This window comes from Chanodichthys erythropterus, chromosome 10, assembly GCF_024489055.1.
Source record: "Chanodichthys erythropterus isolate Z2021 chromosome 10, ASM2448905v1, whole genome shotgun sequence".
Classification (NCBI taxonomy): Eukaryota; Metazoa; Chordata; class Actinopteri; order Cypriniformes; family Xenocyprididae; genus Chanodichthys; species Chanodichthys erythropterus.
The window spans coordinates 54,644,895-54,667,197 of record NC_090230.1 but is presented as its reverse complement, the minus strand read 5'-3'; the positions used below and the strand labels follow the sequence as shown (position 1 = coordinate 54,667,197).

The 22,303-nt window shown below is 38.8% G+C and overlaps 2 protein-coding genes across 2 annotated transcripts in view; both read left to right on the top strand.

Annotated features, from left to right (window-relative positions):
• exd3 (exonuclease 3'-5' domain containing 3) overlaps positions 1-2,007 on the top strand; it is a 60,113-nt gene extending 58,106 nt beyond the window's left edge. Inside the window, exons 19-20 of the mRNA XM_067398240.1 lie at positions 82-148; positions 372-2,007. Of these exons, the coding sequence (XP_067254341.1) occupies positions 82-148; positions 372-709 (405 nt within the window). The 3' untranslated portion in view covers positions 710-2,007. The remainder of the gene's footprint in view (positions 1-81; positions 149-371) is intronic.
• A 5,511-nt stretch (positions 2,008-7,518) lies between these two features.
• Positions 7,519-11,092, top strand: nrarpa (NOTCH regulated ankyrin repeat protein a). The gene is made up of 2 exons (XM_067395673.1): positions 7,519-7,632; positions 7,718-11,092. The coding sequence occupies exon 2, from the start codon at positions 8,151-8,153 to the stop codon at positions 8,487-8,489; it is 339 nt and encodes a 112-aa protein (XP_067251774.1). The 5' UTR covers positions 7,519-7,632; positions 7,718-8,150; the 3' UTR covers positions 8,490-11,092.
• The last annotated feature ends 11,211 nt before the right edge of the window (positions 11,093-22,303 follow it).

The following is a 22,303-nucleotide window of genomic DNA, read 5'->3' as shown; positions in this document are numbered from 1 at the left end:
CATCTTGTGGGTGAATTGATTTACATGGCGTCATAATGTTTTATTACATACGAATGTGTTTTTTCTGTCACCTGTTTCAAGGCTTGCAACTGTAATGAGTACTTCAGGCTGTCCAGAGAGGATATGACACGCATGATGAAAGAGAGAGGTTGGCACTTGTTTTCCATTTTTTGCCCATATCAGTACAGCATATATATATTTTAAAATGTATTTAGGGATTTCATACAGATAGACACTTTTCCACCATTATTTAACTTCCCATGAATTAGCATTTAATTTGAACCGTATTTTCCCGAATTTTTTTGTCAGCAGCATGTAAAGAGGAGGACAGCATGCTTTGAGCTCTGTTGGTTTTTTCTTTCTCTTGAAAGGTCTTCTTCAGGACATCGTATCTAAGCGGGATGACTGCGAACCGCAGGATGAAACACAAGAAGATTACAATAGCTGGAGGCCCCCAGAGGGCCCAGAGTTCACCCCTCATTGCCGCTGGGCCCCACCCTCTGCCCTGGACCCCCAGACCTTCAAATTCCCCAGCGGGGCCGAAGTTCAGCTCGAGACGGTGCCCCCAGGCCTCCTGCCCCGGATTCCAGTTTACTTCATCTGCACCGGCTGTGGAAAGGTGTTCTGGGAGGGGACCCACTATGACCGGGTGCTGTCGCAGTTCCAAAAGGTCCTGCATGTCAGTGAAAACCTGGCAACAAAAGCATGAGATCGACCAGGAGAGAATCCAGGTGTAAATAACTCTTGCTGTTGCTTTGCATTTTGTTTTTGTTTTGTTTTTTGCATACCTCAGATTTTTAAAAATTCTTTTTATGGTTGTATTTTTATTTGCTACACTGTGTCATGATAACTGTGCAAAAGCATCAATTAAATGTTTTGGAAGGTTTTATTTTGTGTTTTGCACTGTAAAACAAAATTAAATATTAAATGATGCTGTGCACATTTGTTTTACACAATATAATAATTGACTTAATGTCATAAAATGTTTACAAACCTCCTAAAATTGCTCATAAAATATAAGTTTTTAATAACTTTATAAAAAGATTCATCACAAATTGATATAAAAACAGTATTTATGTTGAATTCCGCCAAAAAAAAGACACAAGAGATTTCATTTTTTTGCACAAAATCTTGTTTAGCCAGTTTTTTTAAAAGCTTTTTTAGATCTAAATTTGTTTTACACATTATAATGATATACTTAATGCCATAAAATGTTTACAAACCTTCTAAGTTCATAAAATATGTTAAGGGTTTTTAATAATACTTTATGAATAGATTCTTGATTTTCATTGGATTAACCCTTTCAGAATGGCACATTTAATTTTTAGTTGTTTTTCTTAAAAAAAAAAAAAAGCTTAAGGTCTCTCAAAATATTTTGCATGTTATCTCTCTTGCAGTTATCTCTGAAACCCCCCCAAAAAAGTATGTTATCTTTACTTTTTTTTTCTCAGATGGGACATTGTTTATGTTTAGTCTTTAAGTTATAACTCCATTTGTAATTCTTTCAAAACTACAAAAAAAATATGCCTGGATTCCCCAAATACAGTGCTGCTGAAATCATGCCAGATGCTGTGTTCCTTCCAAGTTTTTGAGGACGATTTGCAAGTTCATAACAGGGTGGGCCGCATACAGTTAGTCCTTCATGCTGCCCTTCCAAGTTCAATAAAGTCGCACTCAAACAGAGCTGCCTACATCTGTGTCCTCTTTTAAATGTGTGCTCCCTGAATATAAGCATCAAAGTGTTGACTGTAACCGTAGCTCTGCGTGTTTGCATTAGCTTGAGATAATCTTGTCTGCTTGCAGTAGGAGCTCTACCTAGCCCTGTTCAGGCCGCCCCGGCTCTTCTGCAGTTCTGTTATTCGATACTGGCTCTTTCTTTGCTGGGAAGAAAAGCTCGCCTCTTTCCCACGCTCCTTGAGCACGTGGTACTGGGGCTGAATTGGACTCTGAAGGCCCTCCCTCTATTGAGACGTCATGCTAACCCCACAGATTCCCCGGCTGGTGACTCAGGGGCCTCTGCCTGCTCTTTTCCCCCTCCTCTCCACTGTCTGGCTCAGGCGCCAAAAACCTTGCGCAGGGGCCGGCGGGCTGATCTTTGAAGAGCTCCCCCTTCGTGCCTCCATTCATAGTGTGCTGTACTGTACTGACTTGGTTGGTTGGTGACAAAAAAAGTTATGTTTTTAATTTTGGAAACAAAATGATTTTTTTTTTTTTTTTAAATCATGCTTAATGTTTTCTCCACATTATAAATGAGTCAGTACACATACTATAGTAAAATCTTAGTTTTGTTTTATGGTTTTACTACAAAGCCATAGTGAAGCTATAGGTGCTGTAATTAATTTGTAGTTACTGGTTTTACTACAAATTCTGTAGTAAAACTAGATTGTTTTTGTTTGTAGTTACTGTGGTTTAATTACAAAACTCAGTTAAACCATGGTTATTGTAGTAAAATCATGGTTTATCCTTTAGTTACTATGGTTTTACTACAAAATTCATAGTTATTGTAGTAAAGTTTTTTTAGTTAAAATGGTTTTTCTGCAAATTCCGCTGTAAAACCAGATTATTTACTGTGGTTTAACTACAAAATGCATATTTAATCTCTGATTATTGTTGCAAAATCATGGTTAATCTTGTAGTTACGATGATTTTACTACAAAATCATTTTACTACAAAATTCATAGCTCAACCATGGTTATTGTAGTAAAATCTTGGTTAATCTAAGTTACTTTGATTTGACTACAAATTTATAGTTAAACCATGGTTATTGTAGTAAAATGGTTAATCTAGGAGTTACTGTGGTATTACTACAAAATTCATAGTTAAACCATGTAGTAAAGCCATAGTTAATTTTGTAGTTACTATTTACTTCACAATTCATGGTTTTACTACAAAATTCACAATTAAACCTGTTATTGTAGTAAAATCATGATTAATCTTAGTTACACTGATTTTACTGCAAATTCTGTAGTAAAACCATGATAAGTTTTGTATTTAGGGTGAGTTCAGGTTGATTGGGGCACTTTTTTCCAGTCATCTCAATGGCAAAAAGTGTCCCATTCAACCTGAATTCACCCTACTATAGTTTAACTGTAAAAATTCATATTTAAACCTTCATTATTTGTTTACAAAACTTATAGTTAAACCATGGTTATTGTGGTAAAATCATGGTAATCTTGGTTTTACTGCAAATTCTATAGTGATATCATGGTTAGTCTTGTAGTTACAATGGTTTTCATAGTTAAACTATTGCTATTTTAGTAGCTATATGGTTTTAAAATCAGTTAAACCAGGCTACTGTAGCAAAACCATGGATAATTTTGTAGTTACTATATGGTTTTACTACAAAATTGCATGCGTTCAAGCCAAAAAAAGTACAGTCTCAGTAGGATGTTTAAATTGTGTCTATAAACTGGAACGAAGAACTCGCATCTTGATTAAAAGGAAGGGAAAAGGCCAATGGATCATATCCTGAGAACTGACTCCAACAGCAAATTAGATGTGTCCAATATCATTCATGTACTTTTTTTTGTGACTATGATAATGCACACAAACATTCACACATATATTCACAAACAGCCTTTTGAAGAATGCAAATGAGCATTCTTCTAACATAAAGGACAACACCTCTGAGCGGCAACAAAACTCCAAATATTTTCACTTTATCTTGCGAGGAACTGAATATGAATCTGAACTTTGTGTTTTGTAGAGATTTGAACAAATCAGGGTTAATCTGTAAGGCATTCGGAGATTTAGATGCCACAGAGATCGACTTTACAACTTTTATAACACACGTATTAATCTTTAATAAGGCATCTTTGCACCCGTTGACACTGGGAGGAGTTTTTAGCTCGCTCCCACTGGGTTAGATTTCTGATAAATGTGACCCGGTGGCACAGGCCCAGGTGGAATGACACACTTCCTGTTAAGTACTGTACATCTGACATTGAGCAAATGGCTCGCAGGCTATTCTCAGCGTCTGCTCGATTAGCGCCTCATTATAGCTTTTTGCTTTGATGTTGACTTCATCAACTGTTACTGAAAATTCTCATTCAGGTTTGATTGTTGGATAAAAAAACAAAAAGGAATACTTTTTTTTTACTAAAGGTGTTTAAATTCTTTCAACTCACCCTCTGAAGTATACAGTGACCCTAAGAAGTATTCAGACAGTTAAAGTCTAAAATTTTCATCATCTGATCTCAAATGTTGTACTGTAAAAAAAATAAGGCTTTTTTGAAGCCTATTCGATATTCAATAATATTTCAGTCTTTCTACTTCAAAATTTCATGTTATGTGCAGCTTCTTTGTAATTATTTGTGAAATTTACTAGTGAAAATTGTTTCCTTTTTTTTTTTTCAAATAAATCTGACACTTTATTTTATTTTTTAGTGTAGAGCTTTTCTCTCAAATAATTTAACTTTTCTGAGACTGCTTTGCTTTGACATTAAATGAACTGGTGATTACGTAGATGTGAAGTGCATTTCAAATGGGCGTCTTTCAGTGTATAGTTCATCACGTTATATATGAACATGATCCAATAATGTTTGACATCACAAGCACAGCCCTTTTTGTCTTCATTTTCAACAGTATCTTCTAATTATCATGTGAAATTAAAATTAAAAAGTGGATAAAATGAAAAAGCAAAAAAGCTTTTTTAGCTTTAAAAGATGGCACAAGCATAAGAGCAAGCTAAAAACTCATCTCAAGTCAGCAGGTGCAAAGGTGCCTTATTAAAGATTAATAAGTGCCATAAAAGCTGTCAATCTAAATCTCTGAATGCCTTTCATGTTAAACCTGGTTTGTTCAAACCTCCACAAAACAGACTTCGGTTTCACATTCAGTTCATTGCAAGGTAAAGTAAAAATATTGGATATTTTGGTGCCGTGCGGAGGCATTTTGTCCGTTTGTAAATATGCATGAATTAATGTTTGTGTGCAAATATATGTTATAGTCACAAAATAAAATGTTCATATAAATGATATTTGGTTGCATCTAATTTGCTGCTGGAGCCAGTTTTTTAAGAATATGATGCATTTCCTAAATTCCACTTAGTTTTTATATTTGTATTAATCACAGTGACATTCATACATTTTTAGCATGCCTCAAGTGTCAAAGCTTTTTTGGGCCACTGGAGGAAAATCTAAGTAGCAGAAATTCCCGGGTCCAGAGATAACCGGCCACTGGGAGAGGCCCTCCGTTTTCTCAGCAAATATTTTCCAAAAGGCTATAGTGCACGGACACATCTTTCTGATTAGCCAGCAGATGTGCTGAGATATTTTAGCCCTACCCTGGCAGGTCTTAAAGAACACTTCTGTTTCACACATGGTCAAATACCTCACAAGTGCACACGCTTCATTCTTTCAAATGATGGGAAAGTTTTGCTTGGGAAAGAAAATTTCCCAAAGCTTTTTACTTTAGCCAGTTGAAATATAATTTGTGAGCATACTGAAATCTGGTACGTCTCAAAACAGAATGCCTGAAATTCAGTATTCACACATTAAAGAAGGATATATGATGGAGGGGAAAAGACTTGTTAGGATAAGATACTACAAATTAATAATGTGGACAAGTTATTACTTCCACATGTTAAACCAGTGTTTATATGTGTGAAGTCTGGTTCCACACGGATTATTTTTGAGTTTTGAGTTTCATGTACAAAAAGAATGTTAACATGAGAACTTAATATCCGACACATAACCGAGGATTAGTGAACTCTTCAAAAGTGGAGGTGAAATACTACCCATAGTTTTTTAATTTTTGGATAACTGGGAGTTGGCAAGGCTCGAGAACAGCCATAAACCAAGCAGAGTTTCAAATTGTATACATGTTTTATACAATATGTGTTGAATTTAAAGCCTGAACATGAATATTCCAAACTACCTATTTTATGATGCATACATTGAAAAGCCATTAAACAATTGTTAACAATACATGTATATAACATTTTAATTTTACTTTCTTAATTTTACACACATTATATTGTGGGAGAAGAGATTTAGTCTTTAGAAACATTTAGTCTGAACTTCGGCTTCTTGAATTTAGCTTTGGTTAAAGTTCATTAAATATTGTATTTTTGTAAAAACACATTTTTACATTAGTTGCAGACCCTTGGGTAACATATATCGACTTAAATATTGCATTTCATTTGACAGCAAGTGATCAACTGAAGTGGCAATAAAGTAATTTTGCAATAAAGTAATACTTTTTGGAAGAGGTTAAGCAAAGTAGTCGGGCATTTATGTTTTATTGTAGCCTATGTGTCCTTATAGAAGAATACAGTAATACAGGTATTACGCTCAGAAGCCTGTTCAGAATTTACTGCCTAAAATAAGTTGAAACAGTAGTAAGAAACTGTGGAAATGAAAGGATGACCATAATATACTAACAAACGAAAACTTCTTTGTTGTTGTTGAATATTTACGGCTCTTTGTCAATTAGGCTAATATGTCAATTTATTTTTAAGCGATTTTAAACTTGACTCCAACAGACTTGGCCATATGAACAGTCACTTCACCGTGCGAAAAAGTAGTCTACGTGCAGGTTATAACGCACGAAGCGGTTATAGGTTGAGTGAAACAGAACAGTTTGCCAGATCAAATGTTTGAAGCTTCTGTACAAATGGGGCAAACGGCTGCACTGTATATTGCGTGTGTGTGGCTTTCCACGCCAAACTGCGGCGTGTGAGGAAAGGAGAGTGCGCTGCGCAGAAATTGCAGTCGTCCGGTTCCCACGGTACAGCTGCTATGCATGTCACTCAATTTCCTGCCCCGCGCATGCGCGGAGTGCTCTGAATCTTCAGGTTTGACTTTAGGGCGCATGCTTGACGCCGGGAATTTTGTACACCGAGCGCAACACACACCTCTGTTGACGCGCACAGGAAGTCGCACAGACTTTGTTATTGACTTTAAACAGCTGGAATGGCGGCTTCACAAGTCCTAAAGTCTAATGGTTCAGAGAAAGGTGTTTCGTGTTACTTCTAAGCAACACCAATAAAGAAGCGGTCATTGCCATTTGGTGTAGACAGGTATGAAAAAAAGTGATCTATAACACAAAAAGAATAAGAAACGTGTCCGAAACCATGTGAGTTTAAGGTTCAGAGAAAAATAATTGGCTACAAAGCGTAACAGGTGAATATTTTCCTCTTCGAGATATGATCCCAAATTGCGTGCGGATTGCTTTTGGCAAAATTAATAGCAAACATATGCAACACAATTTTGTCGGTTTCTGAATAAAAACCCAACCCAAACTTTGCTGTCGTGTTATGCCCATCTTTCAAGTGGTTGTTTATATCAGTTTTTTTCTCTCTCTCTCTCCTGACTGTGTGCATATTAACACATAATAACGCAGTCGTTTTATTACTGTGGGATGTTTGGGCAACGAGACACGCCCATTTCTCAGTTTCAACGCGTGGTCACGCCCCCAAGCCAACCCCTCAGCCAATCAGCATCGCACAACCCCTCCCATTCCACAATACTTGATTCTATAGAGACGTATTGTTATGCAAAGTAGTTCGTCTAAAATATCCCCCTGGCAACGCAGCTCTGGGCAGAGAATTACCGGGACCGCGCGACGGACAAACAGAAGCGGGCAAGCGGGCAGTTTTTGAGTCACTTCTACCCGTCCAAACGTCAAGAGGTAAGTACTTCTTTACTTATTCAACTTTGGACGTAACTTCTCGATAACGTTGGCTAGTCATTAACAGTTTCTGTGTTTATTTCAGTCACCCTTGCCAAATACACCACAGCGGGACGCGAGAGACGCATTTCCTGAGGTAAATTACCTCAGACGTCTCTAAACCTAACGGCCCTCGATGCGCTTAACCGGAGATACCGCCGTTCACACGCCTCCTTTCTCACACTAAATAACTCCACATTCTGCCATAACCTGGTGCTGCTACTGAGAGAGAGGGAGACACACACATACACACACACACGGAGACTTACACCTTGTGGATCATTGAACTTTCTCGCTAGATCTTTGGATATATACCATAGTCAGTGACTGCATTTACACACCAAGTGTGTCGTTTACTTGTCCTTTTTGGGATATACGCTCGTCTTATTTCTAGTCTCACGCGCCTAAACTGGTTTCAGTCCAGTAAAGCCGCTAATATATCCAAGTACTAGAGACTAAAAGAGTTGGTTTAAAGCATCATGAGCCAGGCGGATATATCGACGTGCTCGGCGCCCCAGAGAGTCTTCCAGGAGGCGGTGAAGAAAGGCAACACGAAGGAGCTCCATTCACTCCTGCAGAACATGACCAACTGCGAGTTTAACGTCAACTCCTTCGGCCCCGAGGGACAGACGGCGCTGCACCAGTCGGTCATCGACGGGAATCTGGAGCTCGTGAAACTGCTGGTGAAATTCGGAGCCGATATTCGGCTGGCGAACCGAGAGGGATGGAGCGCGTTGCACATCGCCGCTTTTGGGGGACACCAAGACATCGTGTTATACCTCATCACCAAGGCCAAGTACTCCTCCGGCGCGCGGTGATCCGGTAGAAATACGCGGAAAGACCGGGCTCGTTTAATTCTAGCATTGATCTGCCAAGCTTGACAGACGACGGCGAAGTTCCCTTGTACCTTAAAACCAAATGAGGGCTGTAGCCTTTTTCTTTCCCGTGAGTATATGGTCAGATCTGGCGACGAGAAACTGTTTGGGATGTGCGTTGGTACTATAGCTTTTTATTGAATGTTTAAGTCATCAGATCTGGACTGTGTGGCTTTACCAGGGCTTGACCTGTTGACCTGCCCACCTGGAGAAATCGAGATGGCACTTGATGCTGTGGCTGAATGCTGGAATAGTTGAAAGAGGTGAACTCCAGAATGAAGGCCATCCTCTGTTTTGGCTAAACACTGTCTTTTAATACAAACCGTAAGTCGTTTCATCAATCAAAGCGTGTGGCATTGGTGACCAGTGCTGAAATATGTCCTCGAAATAACAATTGACTTATTCTTAAGTACTGTACACATAGCTTTACTGTGTTTCTCTGTACAAGTAGTCTATTGTGCTCTGCCTTCACCTAGCAGACGGCTTCCACACAGCTTTCAGGCCAGTGCGACCCATGTCTATGGTTAACGTGTTACTAAAAACCGCTGCTTTCGCTTTTTTTTTTTTTTTTTTTTTTTTTTTTTTTTTTTTTGTATCAAAACGTCAGGAAAGTCGCCTTTGGGACACACTTTATAATCTTCTTTCAGTATTTTGAATTAACACCCTGGTCATCACTGTGAATACAGGCTGGGTTTGTCTTTTTATTTATGAAGGTACATTGAGATGATGCATTTAAATTATGTTGTGGTTATTTTTAAGACTATAGCCTAAGTGTAAAAGTATGTAGGGTGACCTAAAGCTGCTTCGGACTCGTTACAGGCTAAACTGTCCCGTGTGGAGATTCCGCTCCACGGCCCCCCACGTGTACAACTTCCCCCCCCCTTCCCCCGGGAAATGTGTCCCCCTTCTACTTTTATTCTGGTTCTCTGCATCAGCTACCTCGACTTGAAAGTATTCGACAATATCATATGCTCTCTTTCTCAAGCCTTCTCCTTAACTCTTCTCAGTTACCCACTAGTGCTCAGCAGAAACAGTAGGCCCTGTTTGGGTAATTTTACTTGATGTTTTCTTATTGTCATTCTCGTTTTTTATAATCTTCACTCGGGACAATTTATCTCCGCGAACCAAAATTAAGATCCATTGGTTATTCAAAACATTTTTTTCGTTCGTCAAGCATGGTTGAGACATTGTATGTGTAGGTTAAGCTGATTGCTTAATTATGCATTGTCATTTTTTGTTTGCATTTTAGTTACAAAAAGTGAAATGCGTTGCATGACTATTAAATGCAGGGAGTTTTGTTGCACATAAATGTGGAGCCTTTTACGCCCCCTAGTGCCTGGTCGGGTAACTGCAGGAGCTGAGGCTTACCAATAGTTACTACTGAGCAGGACTATATGAACATTGAGAAGACTATGACTTTGTTGCAGGAAACATCGACAGATTCATTCAAAAGACTGCCTGCCACCTTTAAGAGTCATGGCACCTGATGTTTGTTTCAATGCTGCTTTTATGTAAGATTTTTTTTTTTTTGATACAATGGCTAACGGCGAGTGAATGAGGACAAATATCAGTTAGAATCAGTTTTTGTTTTCTCCTTTTTTTTTGCAAGAAGCCCCATGCAGTTGTGTGAGCATGTGTGATTGTACTCATGTCTTGCATGCATGCCACAGTTCAGTGGTGTTGCTGATGTTTCCAGCCCCTGTCGCTCAACCTGGTTAACCAACCAGGAGCTCCTCACACACCTGGTGAAACAACAGATGTGATTCTCACGATCATCTATTCGATTGGTATAGGCAGAACAAATATGCATCGCTTGTCTTAAACTTGATATTTTTACTCTTGTTGAAAATATTGCACTGATGACTGTTGTTAATTCGTTGACTTCAGGTCAACATTTTATTTTTTCTAAATAGAAAAAAGGAACACAACAAAATACTATTGTATAAAAAAAAAAGCTCCAGGTTATATTGTCTCTTTTTGTGTGTTACATTGTATAACATTACGTTTGCAAAGATGTTTGTATCTCTGTGATCGGGTGTATGTGTATACATATATGGTATATATATGGATATATAGACGCTGATATCTCAGAGCACTTTCTTATTTGAAGTGCTCTCCTCCTGATGTTAATAAAGGGGAATAATACTTGTGATGGTAAGATCATTGTAACAAAAATAAATTGCACGATGTATAGTTGTTTTACCCCACCATTTGTCATAACATTTATGACATGGGGTTTAAATGACTGGATAGGTGTATATGAATGAGTAAAAGTGCTGTTGTATTTTTCTTTTCTTTTATGTGGACCAAGTTATTTTTCATCTTGTGTCTCCAGCAAACAAAAGTTTTATGAGTGATGCGAATGTTCTTTTGTGTTGACTTTATCTTTTCCTTTTTCTTTTGTTTGTGTGTCTGTTTTGTTTTGTTTCGTTTTTTTGAACATTTGTAACACTGTGATTCATGTGTGGTGAGAATATGAGTGCTGTATTTTTTTTGTATGTGTGTGTGTGTGTGTGTGTGTTGAAGCCAGTAAAGAAATAATTAAACCTTCCTCAATGTGTGGCTGTGAGAGTTTCTTTCTATCTTTAAGGAAGAATTGGGCTGGTTTGGGCCTCCTCTCTGGGCCAACCTGACCCCAGTTTCCATTCTCTCCTTTTTGTCATTCATTTGGCCTAGTCCTTTCATATGCTGGATAAAAGAGTGCAGGGGGTTGTGGGTAATTTTGTTTTAAAGACCGATCCCCTCCCTGTATGTTTGCATGGGTTTTATGTTACTCTGTGCATGGAGAAGCTCTATGCCCTTCTGTTCTTTGGGACTCTCATAGCGTTTCTTCATACTTTTACAAACTTAAGAAAACACATATCATGCACTTTAATTGTTCATTTTCATGCAGTTCGGATTCCAACCTGCATCAGTTTCTGTTGGACTTCCAAAGTGAACTCTGGAGCACTGACAGATATACATAAGAAATAAAGTCATTTATTCTACATTTCATGCATTCATGAAATGAGAGAGCTGGTATGCTGCTTTCTGTTTCTCTTCCTTATTTAATAGTGCAGAGTGTGGAATGTCCAGCTTGTGCATTTCTGAAATTCACAAATAAGCCCAAAACTTTATCCGACATCGCCCGGAGGCTGCTTTATTGCAATGGTAATCCGAACTGCAGAAGAACACAAGGAAACCACTCTGAGTGCTTGGTGTTGTCTGCAGGTAAACCTAGTTTACTGCATGCTTTTGAAGACAACCCTCACTAGAAGACTGTGACCTCAATGGCATCCTTCTCTGTTTCCACCCCCCTCCATGCCCCCCTCCATTCCCCCGGCAGGATGTTATTGTTGAGCTGGATTTCCATTGTCCGGCGGCTGAGTTGGCCACCTTCCCAGAGTGCAATAGAGAGGCCCCCTAATAGATTCTTCATGTGCCTCAGTCCTGACACACATCATTGCAGGAATTTGGAAATGATTTTAACAGAGTCCCGTCGCTCTGCGCGCTAGCCTTCCCCCACTGCTAGCTAGAGAGGGAGGGACGTGTAAACCCAACAATGTGAAAAAGAATTTTGTGAATGTACTTGAGAGCGAGAAGGAAACATGCTCCTCTTCTAGTGTGGAGAATGTGAAGTGGAGGCTTTGAGTTGGAGGTTTTTCCTCTTTTGTTTGTAGTTAGGTGCACAGGAATGTTTTGTTTTCCTGTACCTTCAGAGTTCTGGAAATCCACCGCAAGTGCTCCAGAGATCAAAACGACCTCTTTGCACGGACAGATTCATGTCAGTAGTTTCACATACTTTCGTGTGTGTAATTCCACAAAGGCTCCATAACATTGCTTTCCCCGGTGCAAGTACACACATGCAAAGAAAAACATGTTTGTGACAGCAAAAATTGTTGCAAATTCTCAGAAGGAGAGGAACATTATAGCCAGAAGGCAATGAAGATGAATGATTGTTGCAATGGCTTAGTCATGACCACAACTATTACCAGGAAAAGTTCCTTTCAAACACATTATAATCCAATAAATGCACTCATCTGCTGGTGGGAATGAGCTATAGTGATAAAGATGTGATGGTTTTATTGTTCAGTTGTTTGGTATTCAGACCAACATTGTAACATTTTACAATCAGATCAACATTTTATTAAGTTTTAGAGCATCAAATTGAATTAATGTATTTAAAATAATTAGCTCTTGAATAGTATTTTAGTAGATTTTTCTTTTGTTTCACATTTGTAGTCGGAAGTATTCTCTAAAACTTTTTGATATTGCACTTGTCATATATGATTGCCTTTATCATTTTTTAAAAAATGACTGACTAACAGGTGATATAAGCGGAAATCTAGATTTAAAAGTATCAGTGATCTTGAACACTGTCAAAGCAAAAGAAAACCACTCACTTTTGTTTAATATGAGAAACCCACTAATGCATGTTGTTAAATATGTAAATGTTCTCTCATATTGAAAACCGAGAGGAAAAATATAGAGAGAATGAGACAGGTGGCTAGGCCTGTCCTTCCTTACCCTCCTCTCCTGTTTGAACTCTCTTTCATTCTTTCGCTCTACTCTGTGCTTTTTCAAGCACACAGTGACAAGCACATTCATTCTCTCATTCTATTCTATGCTCTCCTCTTTTTTTGTCCAGCCTGCTGGATTCTGCTTCATCGCTATTCAGCTCCCAGACGGACCACCATTGATTAGATCCCCCTACACTTACCCCCTCCGATACATACTCACACACACGCACACACACAAACACACACACACACACGTCGTCTCCACCTCACACACCCTGCACTCAGCAGCTGCTATGCTAATGAACCTCAGGAATAGAGAGATGGGGAAATGACAGGGAATCACAGGGACGACTCTGTATCATCATAACAAACTAAGGTGGTAGAGCTGAGAAATATCAAAATAAAGAAAAATGCATGTGAGAGGAGTAACAATATCCCTGGCCTTCAGGCAAATGTTTACTTAACAGTGTGTGTGTTGGCCTTCAGTTTTTACATGGCAGCTCACACCTCTCTCCTTTTGCTGTAATTGCTAAAACAGGATTTCCCAATCCATGGCCTGAATATCACCCAAGCCACATACTGATTCTGGCTAGAAACTGCAGTTAATTATCCACTACTGTTCCTTAACTATATCTATGTACATGTCTCTGAATTGCATTAAAAGTGAGTGTATGCCTAATTAAAGTCGCTTTCATCCCGGTAAAAATCAGAATGAAGACTTCAGATGCAAAAGCCTCTAAGTGTCATCTGAAATTTTCTTCTAAAATTTATTCATTTTTATCAAGCTTATATGTTTAGGGTCAGTAATTTCACTCTAATGGCAATGAAAAGGACCTATTAATTGCCATTAGAATGAAATTACTGATCCTAAACATATAAGCTTGATAAAAATGCATATTTTAGAAGAAAATTTCAGATGGCACTTAGAGGCTTTTGCATCTGAAGTCTTCATATATAATAACTACTATGTAATAAGACAATAACTTCGGAATGAATCAATACTGAATTTACTTAAGCTGGACAATGACGCCATTTTCATCATTTAAGAGCTGCTGTGCAACCAAAATTATATACCATTTATCACTGTAAAGCTGCTTTGACAAAATCCACATTGAAAAAAGCGCTATATAAATAAAGGTGACTTGATTTGACAGACTGAAATCTGTGAATATGCTGTGAAGTGCATCTTTATAAGTAATACAAGATCTTCCTATAAAAAGAATTAAACTAGTCTGACAAAACAAGCCTAAAATAAGTGACTTGCAACTATAAGAAACATCATCTAACAATAAATAAACATCAAATAACAATAAAGCAGCCAAAATGTAATGTTATGGTTAAGCACTAACAAGCCCAAATATGTGACTGTATTCTAAAACAATCCCCCAAACTTATAACTATTCATATTTATAAGTCACTTTATGGAGATGATAACAAGCCCTAAGCTGCTTATAGATCAAACTGCCAAAGTCACGTGATTTCAGTAAACAAAGCTTCATTACGTCATAAGTGTTTCAATGGTTCACCACTGGGGGGCGTGGCTCTGGCAGTTTGATACACGCTCCAAACCACTGATTTGAAACAAAAGATTCGTAAAGCTTCGAAGCTTCTTGAAGTTGTGTTTTCAAATCGCCCGTCACTAGATATTGTTGAATAAAGTCGTTATTTTGTTTTTTTTGGTGCACAAAAAGTATTTTCGTCACTTCGTAACATTAAGGTTGAACCACTGTAGTCACATGAACTGTTTTAAATATGTTTTAAGTAACTTTCTGGGCATCTGAAAGTATTAATTATCTTTCTGGCAATGGAGGCCTCACTGAGCCATCGGATTTTATCAAAAATATCTTAATTTGTGTTCCGAAGATGAATGAAGGTCTTACGGGTGTAGAACGACATGAGGGTGAGTAATGACTGAATTTTCATTTTTGGGTGAAATAACCCTTTAATATTGTTGCTTTCAGATGTAAAATACCCAAGATTGTGTGCAAACACAGTGCCCAATTATGACAAAATGAAAACTTGTGTGAGTAAATTATTGAATGACTTCTTTTGTCATCTCACATCTGTGACAGTGAATTGTCACTTTTATACTTTATACATACTTCTGCAAACTTTACTAAAATCAATATGGCGCTCAACGTGTATATATGTAACAACACCCTTTATATATATAACAAATATTGCATGATTTGTTGTACCTTATTGATGTTTTTCATCTATTGTTTGCAGTGTGTTAGCGTTTAGTGCTTGTATTGTTTTCAGTGATTTCTTTGTCGTGTCTGTATAATGTGCAAGGCTGCTCTGGTCACACATTTTGCTTTGAACTACAGATATATAAAAGCCTTTTGCTGTTTTACTGTACTTTTATATCATTGGAATGACAATAAAACATTTTAAACTTGCTGTGCTTCAGCTTAACTGCACAAACATGTAGTGTGAAGTTCAAACCACGAGAGAGAGAGAAGTGTGTGCACGGTAAGCATGATAGACAGAGGACAATCGAGCAGAAATCAGTGTGGAAAGTAAACAAACATTAAAAAAAAGAGCAAAGCAGGAGGGGAACACGGGCGATTTAGTGCATGGGAGAGGGTGCATGAATATGGTTATGTGTATATGGAGCAGGCAGCTGGGGAGAGGCCCCAACCTCGCTCCTGCTCAGCTATTTAGACGTGTCCCCGAGCGGCGTGACCCAGTGGCCTGCAGGGCGGGGCCACTCATGTGACATCTGCCTTTTTGCGCGAGGGAGCGCCCATATGGAGCATACGCGCATTAACACTCACCCGCACATGCATACGTACACACAGCCCTCACCCTGTCACATCGCTGTACCCTCCTGCTGCCTGCACCTTTTGTTCTGCTATTGTGCATCTCATTCACTGCTGTTTGCCTCATTCCTGAACAGACCATAAAGAGGGAGGGTGTGGGTGTGTGAGTGTGTGTTTAGGAGGGCATGTCTGGTCAGCGACGCATTCGTGCAACAGGCTTCAAGGGCAGGGCGCACACACACACACACACACACACACACACACACACACACATAGAGCTGAGGTTAAGGAGTAGGGTGCGAGCACTGGGGTCAGACTTTCTCCTCTCTACACATGTTCAGGTCTCTGTAACCAGAGGGCACTGACCTCACCCAGCTGGACACTCTGATGTGACTATCGTCCATGTCTGGGTTCATCTTTGTGAGGAAAACATCAGATTTCAGAAAATCAGATTTTACTAAAGGTAAGTTCTTCAGTGAACTAATCTGTCCCATGAAAAGTATGGATGAACTAAAATTGGTGCAATAACCACTTTTCACAGTGTTTGTGCTGCAGACATGAATGATACCTCAAATTGTTAGGTTTGTTCAGAAGAGCTGTGCCTTTACTTTTCTAAACAATTCAAATGACTTTTTTCACATGGTGAACAATAAAAGTAGGAAAAATCCACCACCCATAATATGTATTATTTCTGTATGGTCATGGGTATAACCCAAGTATATGTCCTAGGACATAAAAAAAAAAAAAAAAAAAAATTCTATCCTACAGTCAGTTTGAATAGCTTTATTTTCTACTGTAATTAAGCAATTTGTCTGACTTTACAAGCTATAATATAAATGGTACCTCAAATTGTGTGGCTTGTTAAAGAGAGCTGTGCTTTTACTTTTCTAAGCAATACCTGGCGAATGATCAAATGAGAAACAATCTAGATTCTAAAAAAGCACATAATGTGAATGAACTGATAAGTATGAAAATACACACTGTATCAACTTCTGAGTTTCATGAAAACATCCTAAAATGTATCCTTAAAGTCAAGATTCATGTAGCGACATTTTCTTTTGTATTGTGATGAAGTGAAAATGTAGGGAGGGACGTTGGTTGTTGATTGGATGAAGGCGTTCAATTTTAAGAAAGGGGTGGGGTTTAATTGGACTAAATGATTGGAGAAGTCTGACATAATATGTCACCAGAGAGAAGAATATCATCAAGATCAAGTTATGACATTTTAATTAAAAATTTTCAAGGTCAAAAAAATAAAATAAGCATATGCATGGATGAATCGTTCACAGGAAGATCAATAACATCCATTTAGATTGGGTGAGTTTTCGTTTCATGCCAGCTCTAAGAAACTTCGCAGGGAGTTTGATTGACAAGCGATCTAACCAATCAGAACGCCGAATCCGCCATTTTGTCCGAAAAAGCAGTCGGGAGTTAGAAGATTAACCTCGGTGGACTTAAACTTGAAAAATGGTGTGTATTGACATCTTTCCGCGTTTGAAACAACATTCCTTCTCATGTTCATTCCTGTTAATGTGATGCTATAAATGAACTAACGTTAGCAGGAAGAGATGATCGGTTCACGAGCCTACAACAATCTGTCACGACACATTAAAGAGCCACGCGGTTTTTATTGTTTGAATTTCTTAAAAAAAAACAAAAAACTACACAGTTTGAAAGCTGGGGTTTTGTTTAATATCACCAGTAACCCGTTTTGTCTTGTCTGTCGACGTGTTGTCAATGTCCTCTTTGCTCCACGATGTAAGCTATTTTACACTGCGTGTGGCGTGACAGCGACACGGCTTGTCGGACAAAGCAACAGTAACTAAGGGGGGCGGGTCTTTGCGAAGGGTCAATTCCATCAGCAAAAGATTTTTTTTCTGCTTTAAAATCATCTTTTGTTGCTGACAACTGTACAAGTTCATCAGGTTTGGAAGTGTCCTCTGCATTTGAAAACAACAACTTGCCACAAACCTCTTGACCACCACGTCAACACTCTCATGTCTCCTATTGATTCTGTGATCATTCCATGTGACCATGTACATGTCGACACAGCACTAGAGTGCAGGAGAGCACTTTAGATCTCGCTCACCAATTCCACTTCTGCTCCACATTGTAGCTGAGTATACGCTATGTATGTCACCCCAGTGCTCCTCCTATTGATTGTGGGTGAGTGCGCGTACGTACGTATGTCTGGCCATGTCGTCACTCCTTTTGGGCTACACAAGCGTGAGTGTGTGTGCTGGCAAGTGATTGTGGGGAATAAAGCCCTGGTTGTTTGCAGTGAAACTATGGGTTGTAAGTGAGTGGGGAGATGCGTTTCTGTTTGACTGGGCAGGCTGAATGGGGCTATTCAGTGAACCCCCAAACTGCAACCCTCTTTTCTCTCCATTGTCATCTCCCCTTCTCTCTGCTGCCCCATACAGCCCAAGACAGAGTGAGAGAGAGGGAGAGGGAGAGAGAGAGATGTCTGGGTGGGAGAGAGGAGTGGGGGTTGGGATCAACAAGGGAAGACCGAATGGGGACATGATGGGGAAAAACAGTAGAAAAACCCCAACCAGGCTTTCTTACTTATTTAGGGTCCATCTTTCACTTTTAGCTGTTTTTCGTTAATGAATGATGATAGGTATACCCCAAGTATATGTCGTAGGACCCTTTTTTTTCTTTTCACCTTCAGCTCTTCAGAAACAAAAGTTAAGATTTTTTTCTAGTCTATAGCCTTAATTTGAATAGCTTTTTTTCTACTCTACAGAAGTAGTTTCTCTGTCTCAACAAGCTAATAATAAAATACTTTAAGTTCTGTAATATACTTGGCACAAGTATATGAACAGATACTTGCAAGCTCAATTTTGCATGATATTACAAGTATGGGGCATTGCGGTGACAAGGGAAATTGGAGTATAACATTTGCATAGATGATCAGTTTTCTTTTCTAGTTCAACTACAAATCAATCTACTGTACAGATGACTTGTTTATAGTTGCCAATAAGGATTAATTTGGCATAAACTCTTGGCATAAAATGCACAAAATTGTACCTTTAAGGGTATTACAGCTTGTCACTGGGGCAGCACCCTCAAAGGGTCATCTTTGTACCTTATTTACCCCTAAAAGGTTTATAGAAGTACCTTAAGGGTACATATTACTACTCTAAGTTAATAACATACACATTTTAGGGGTAGATAAGGTACAGTCATGTGAAAAAAGAAAGGACACTCTATTGAATTCTATGGTTTTATTTATCAGGACATAATAAAAATTCATTTGGTCCTTGGTAAATACAACCTCAGATGAACAACAACACATGACATATTACACTGTGCCATTATTTATTTAACGAAACCTAGGCCAAAATGGAAAAGCCATGGATGACAAACTAAGTACACCCTTACTGCTTCCATAGGATTGAAGAGGGTAAGTAACAGTTAATCACTGCTAATCAGATGTCTTTGATTAATTGATCATCATCAAACATAACCACCTCTATAAAGGCAGAAGTTTATGCAGTTTGCTGGTCTGGAGCCTTCAAGTGTGTGTTAACACAATGCCAGGGAGGAAGACATCAGCAATGATCTTAGAAAAGCAATCGTTGCTGTCATCAATCTGAGAAGGGTTATATGACCATTTCCAAACAATTTGAAGTCCATCAATCCACAGTTAGGAAGATTATTCACAAGTGGAAAACATTCAAGACAGTTGCCAATCTTCCACGTCCCAGCAAATTCACCCCAAGATCAGACCATGTAATACTCAGAGAAATTGCAAAAAACCCAAGAGCTACATCTCCGTTAAATGTTAAAGTTCATGACAGTACAATTAGAAAAAGACAGGACAAGTATGGCACATTTGGAAGGGTTGCCATGAGAAAGCCTCTTCTCTCTAAAAAGAACACAACAGCATGGCTTAGGTTTTCAAAGTTGCATCTGAACAAACCACAAGACTTCTGGAACAATGTCCTTTGGACAGACGAGACCAAAGTGGATATGTTTGGCCATAATGCAGAGCGGCAAGTTAGGCGAAAACTAAACAGAGCATATCAGCACAAACAGCTCATTCCAACTGTCAAGTATGCTGGTGGAGGGATGATGATTTTTGGCTTGTTTTGCAGCCACAGGACCTGGGCACCTTGCATTCACTCAGTTGACAATGAACTCCTCTGCATACCAAAGTATTTTAGAGTCAAATGTGAAGCCATCTGTCCGACAGCTAAAGCTTGGCCAAAATTGGGTCATGCAACAGGACAATGATCCCAAGAACACCAGCAAATCTACAACAGAATGGCTGAAAAGTAAAGAATCAAGGTTTTGCAACGGCCCAGTCAATGTCGAGACCTCAACCCGACTGAACTGTTGCAGCAGAACCTTAAGAGAGCTGTGCATAAACAAATGCCCACAAACCTCAATAAACTGAAGCAAGCCAAAATTCCTCCAGAACGATGCGAGAGACTGATACTGCTGTACAGAAAATTATTACTTCAAGTTATTGCTGCTAAACGTGACTCTACAAGCAATTGAATCATAGGGTAACCTTCATCTGAGTTTGTATTTACCTCAATTTAAGACCTGCTAATGACTAGATGGTTTTTTATTATGTTCTGAAATGTAAAACCATAACATTTTAAAGGGTGTCCTTTATTTTTCACTTGACATAGTTATCCCTTTAAGGGTACTGCCCCAATGACAAGCTGTTGTAGCCCTAAAGGTACAATTTTCACATGTTTTTTAACATAGGAAAAGACACACTTCACCTTTAAAAACTTTGCAGTCTACATGATGTTTTTTGTTTAGTTCCAAAATATGAAAGAAAATGGCATGAACATGTCTAATATTGTCAATACATTGCTAATGTTTAATGCAAGAAGCATTCGCACATGAAAGAAAGGTCAAATCTACACAGGAAGAGAGCATAGCTTTGATCATATGCAAGGGAAGTGTTTGACAAAGTTAATTCTAACCTGCTGAGGGCTTTATTATGTACACAACCAAGCTGACAAATGTGCTTGAGTGGAGACTCAATGACCAATCAGTGCCGTTGCTCTTCCTGTGGTCACGGTTGAGCTCAGAGCCTGTAAGGAGATGGAGAAAGGAATCCAAGCACCCAGTCTGTGTTTTAGCTTGAATTTGTGTTTAATTGCTATGGAAAAGAGAGGTGCAATTCATCCTGCTCAATCATGGTCTATGTGGTTTATGTTTTTCTGCAATGAGTGCTTGTGGCGATACATGTATTGACATAGTGAAACTGGTTTAAAGAATTAGTTCAAACCAAAATGAAATTCTTTCAGCATTTAATCACCTTTATGTTGTTCCAAACCCGCATGACTTTCTTTCTTCTGCGAAACACAAGAAATTCTAAAGACTTTTTCCATACTATTTCAATGGATGGGAACTGGAAGGGGCACAAAGGGATAGTTCACCCAAAACATTTACTCAACCTCATGTCATTTCAAAACTCCATGACTTTATTTCTTCTGTCGAACAAAACAGAAGATATTTTGAATAATTTCTTAAACTGTTTATGTCAATATAATGAAAGTCAATGGTGTCCAAAACAACACTGGACCCCACTGACTTTCATTGTATGAAAAAAAAAGAAAGAAAAAGAGACATTCTTTAAAAATCTTCTCACAGAAAAAAATAAAATAAAAAATCACACAGATTTGGAATGACATAAGACTCAATAACTGATGAGAGAATCTTATATTTTTCTGTGAACCATACCTTAAAGGGTGTGTGTGTGCTTTGCAATTCCGCATCGCTGCGCACTCAACCTGCCGTCTGTGGGAAAGTCTGGGTGTGATTGAATATGTGTGTGAAAATGTATATGTGTGTGACCATGTGTGTATCTCGAAGGAGAAGTGAACCCTTCTGTCTAAGCTGACTGGCTTTGATCCTGTTCAGCGGTCTGAAACTGTTTTTTCTGAGTTGCCAACAGACATGACACATGTACACATGCAGACTCTCACACACTCTTTTCATATTTACACACCGGCAGTCTTCCCACAGCAAAGAAGCACCACAAACTGGTCCCAGTCGCACGAATACACGCACACACACGCACACATAGACACACACAAGATGCCTTATGTATCCTTCATTTACCCAGACCACAGCAACACTGTGGGAAACATGCACATCAAAGGTTTGCATGAACTCTACAGCTGGTAGACTCATCTGACTTCATGACTCAACATGTATATACTAAGAAGGCTCAATTATGTGTAACACCTTTCAGCTGTGCCAGAGTGTTTTACCTATGAGACATATGATATAAAGTAGATTTATACATTTTTTTGAGTTCTGTCAGGACCACTATCGTCAAATATGTTTGATATTGCATAGAGTTTGTATTGGCGGTATGGTTCTGTTCTGGGCAAGAACTCCCTGTGCATCCATGCAGCCTAGCATGGATAAGAGCAGGGAGAGCAGCAATAACCCCACCCCCCAAGGTAACAGAACAGAACCAACATATGCAGATATCATTATTGTCATAATTTAACAT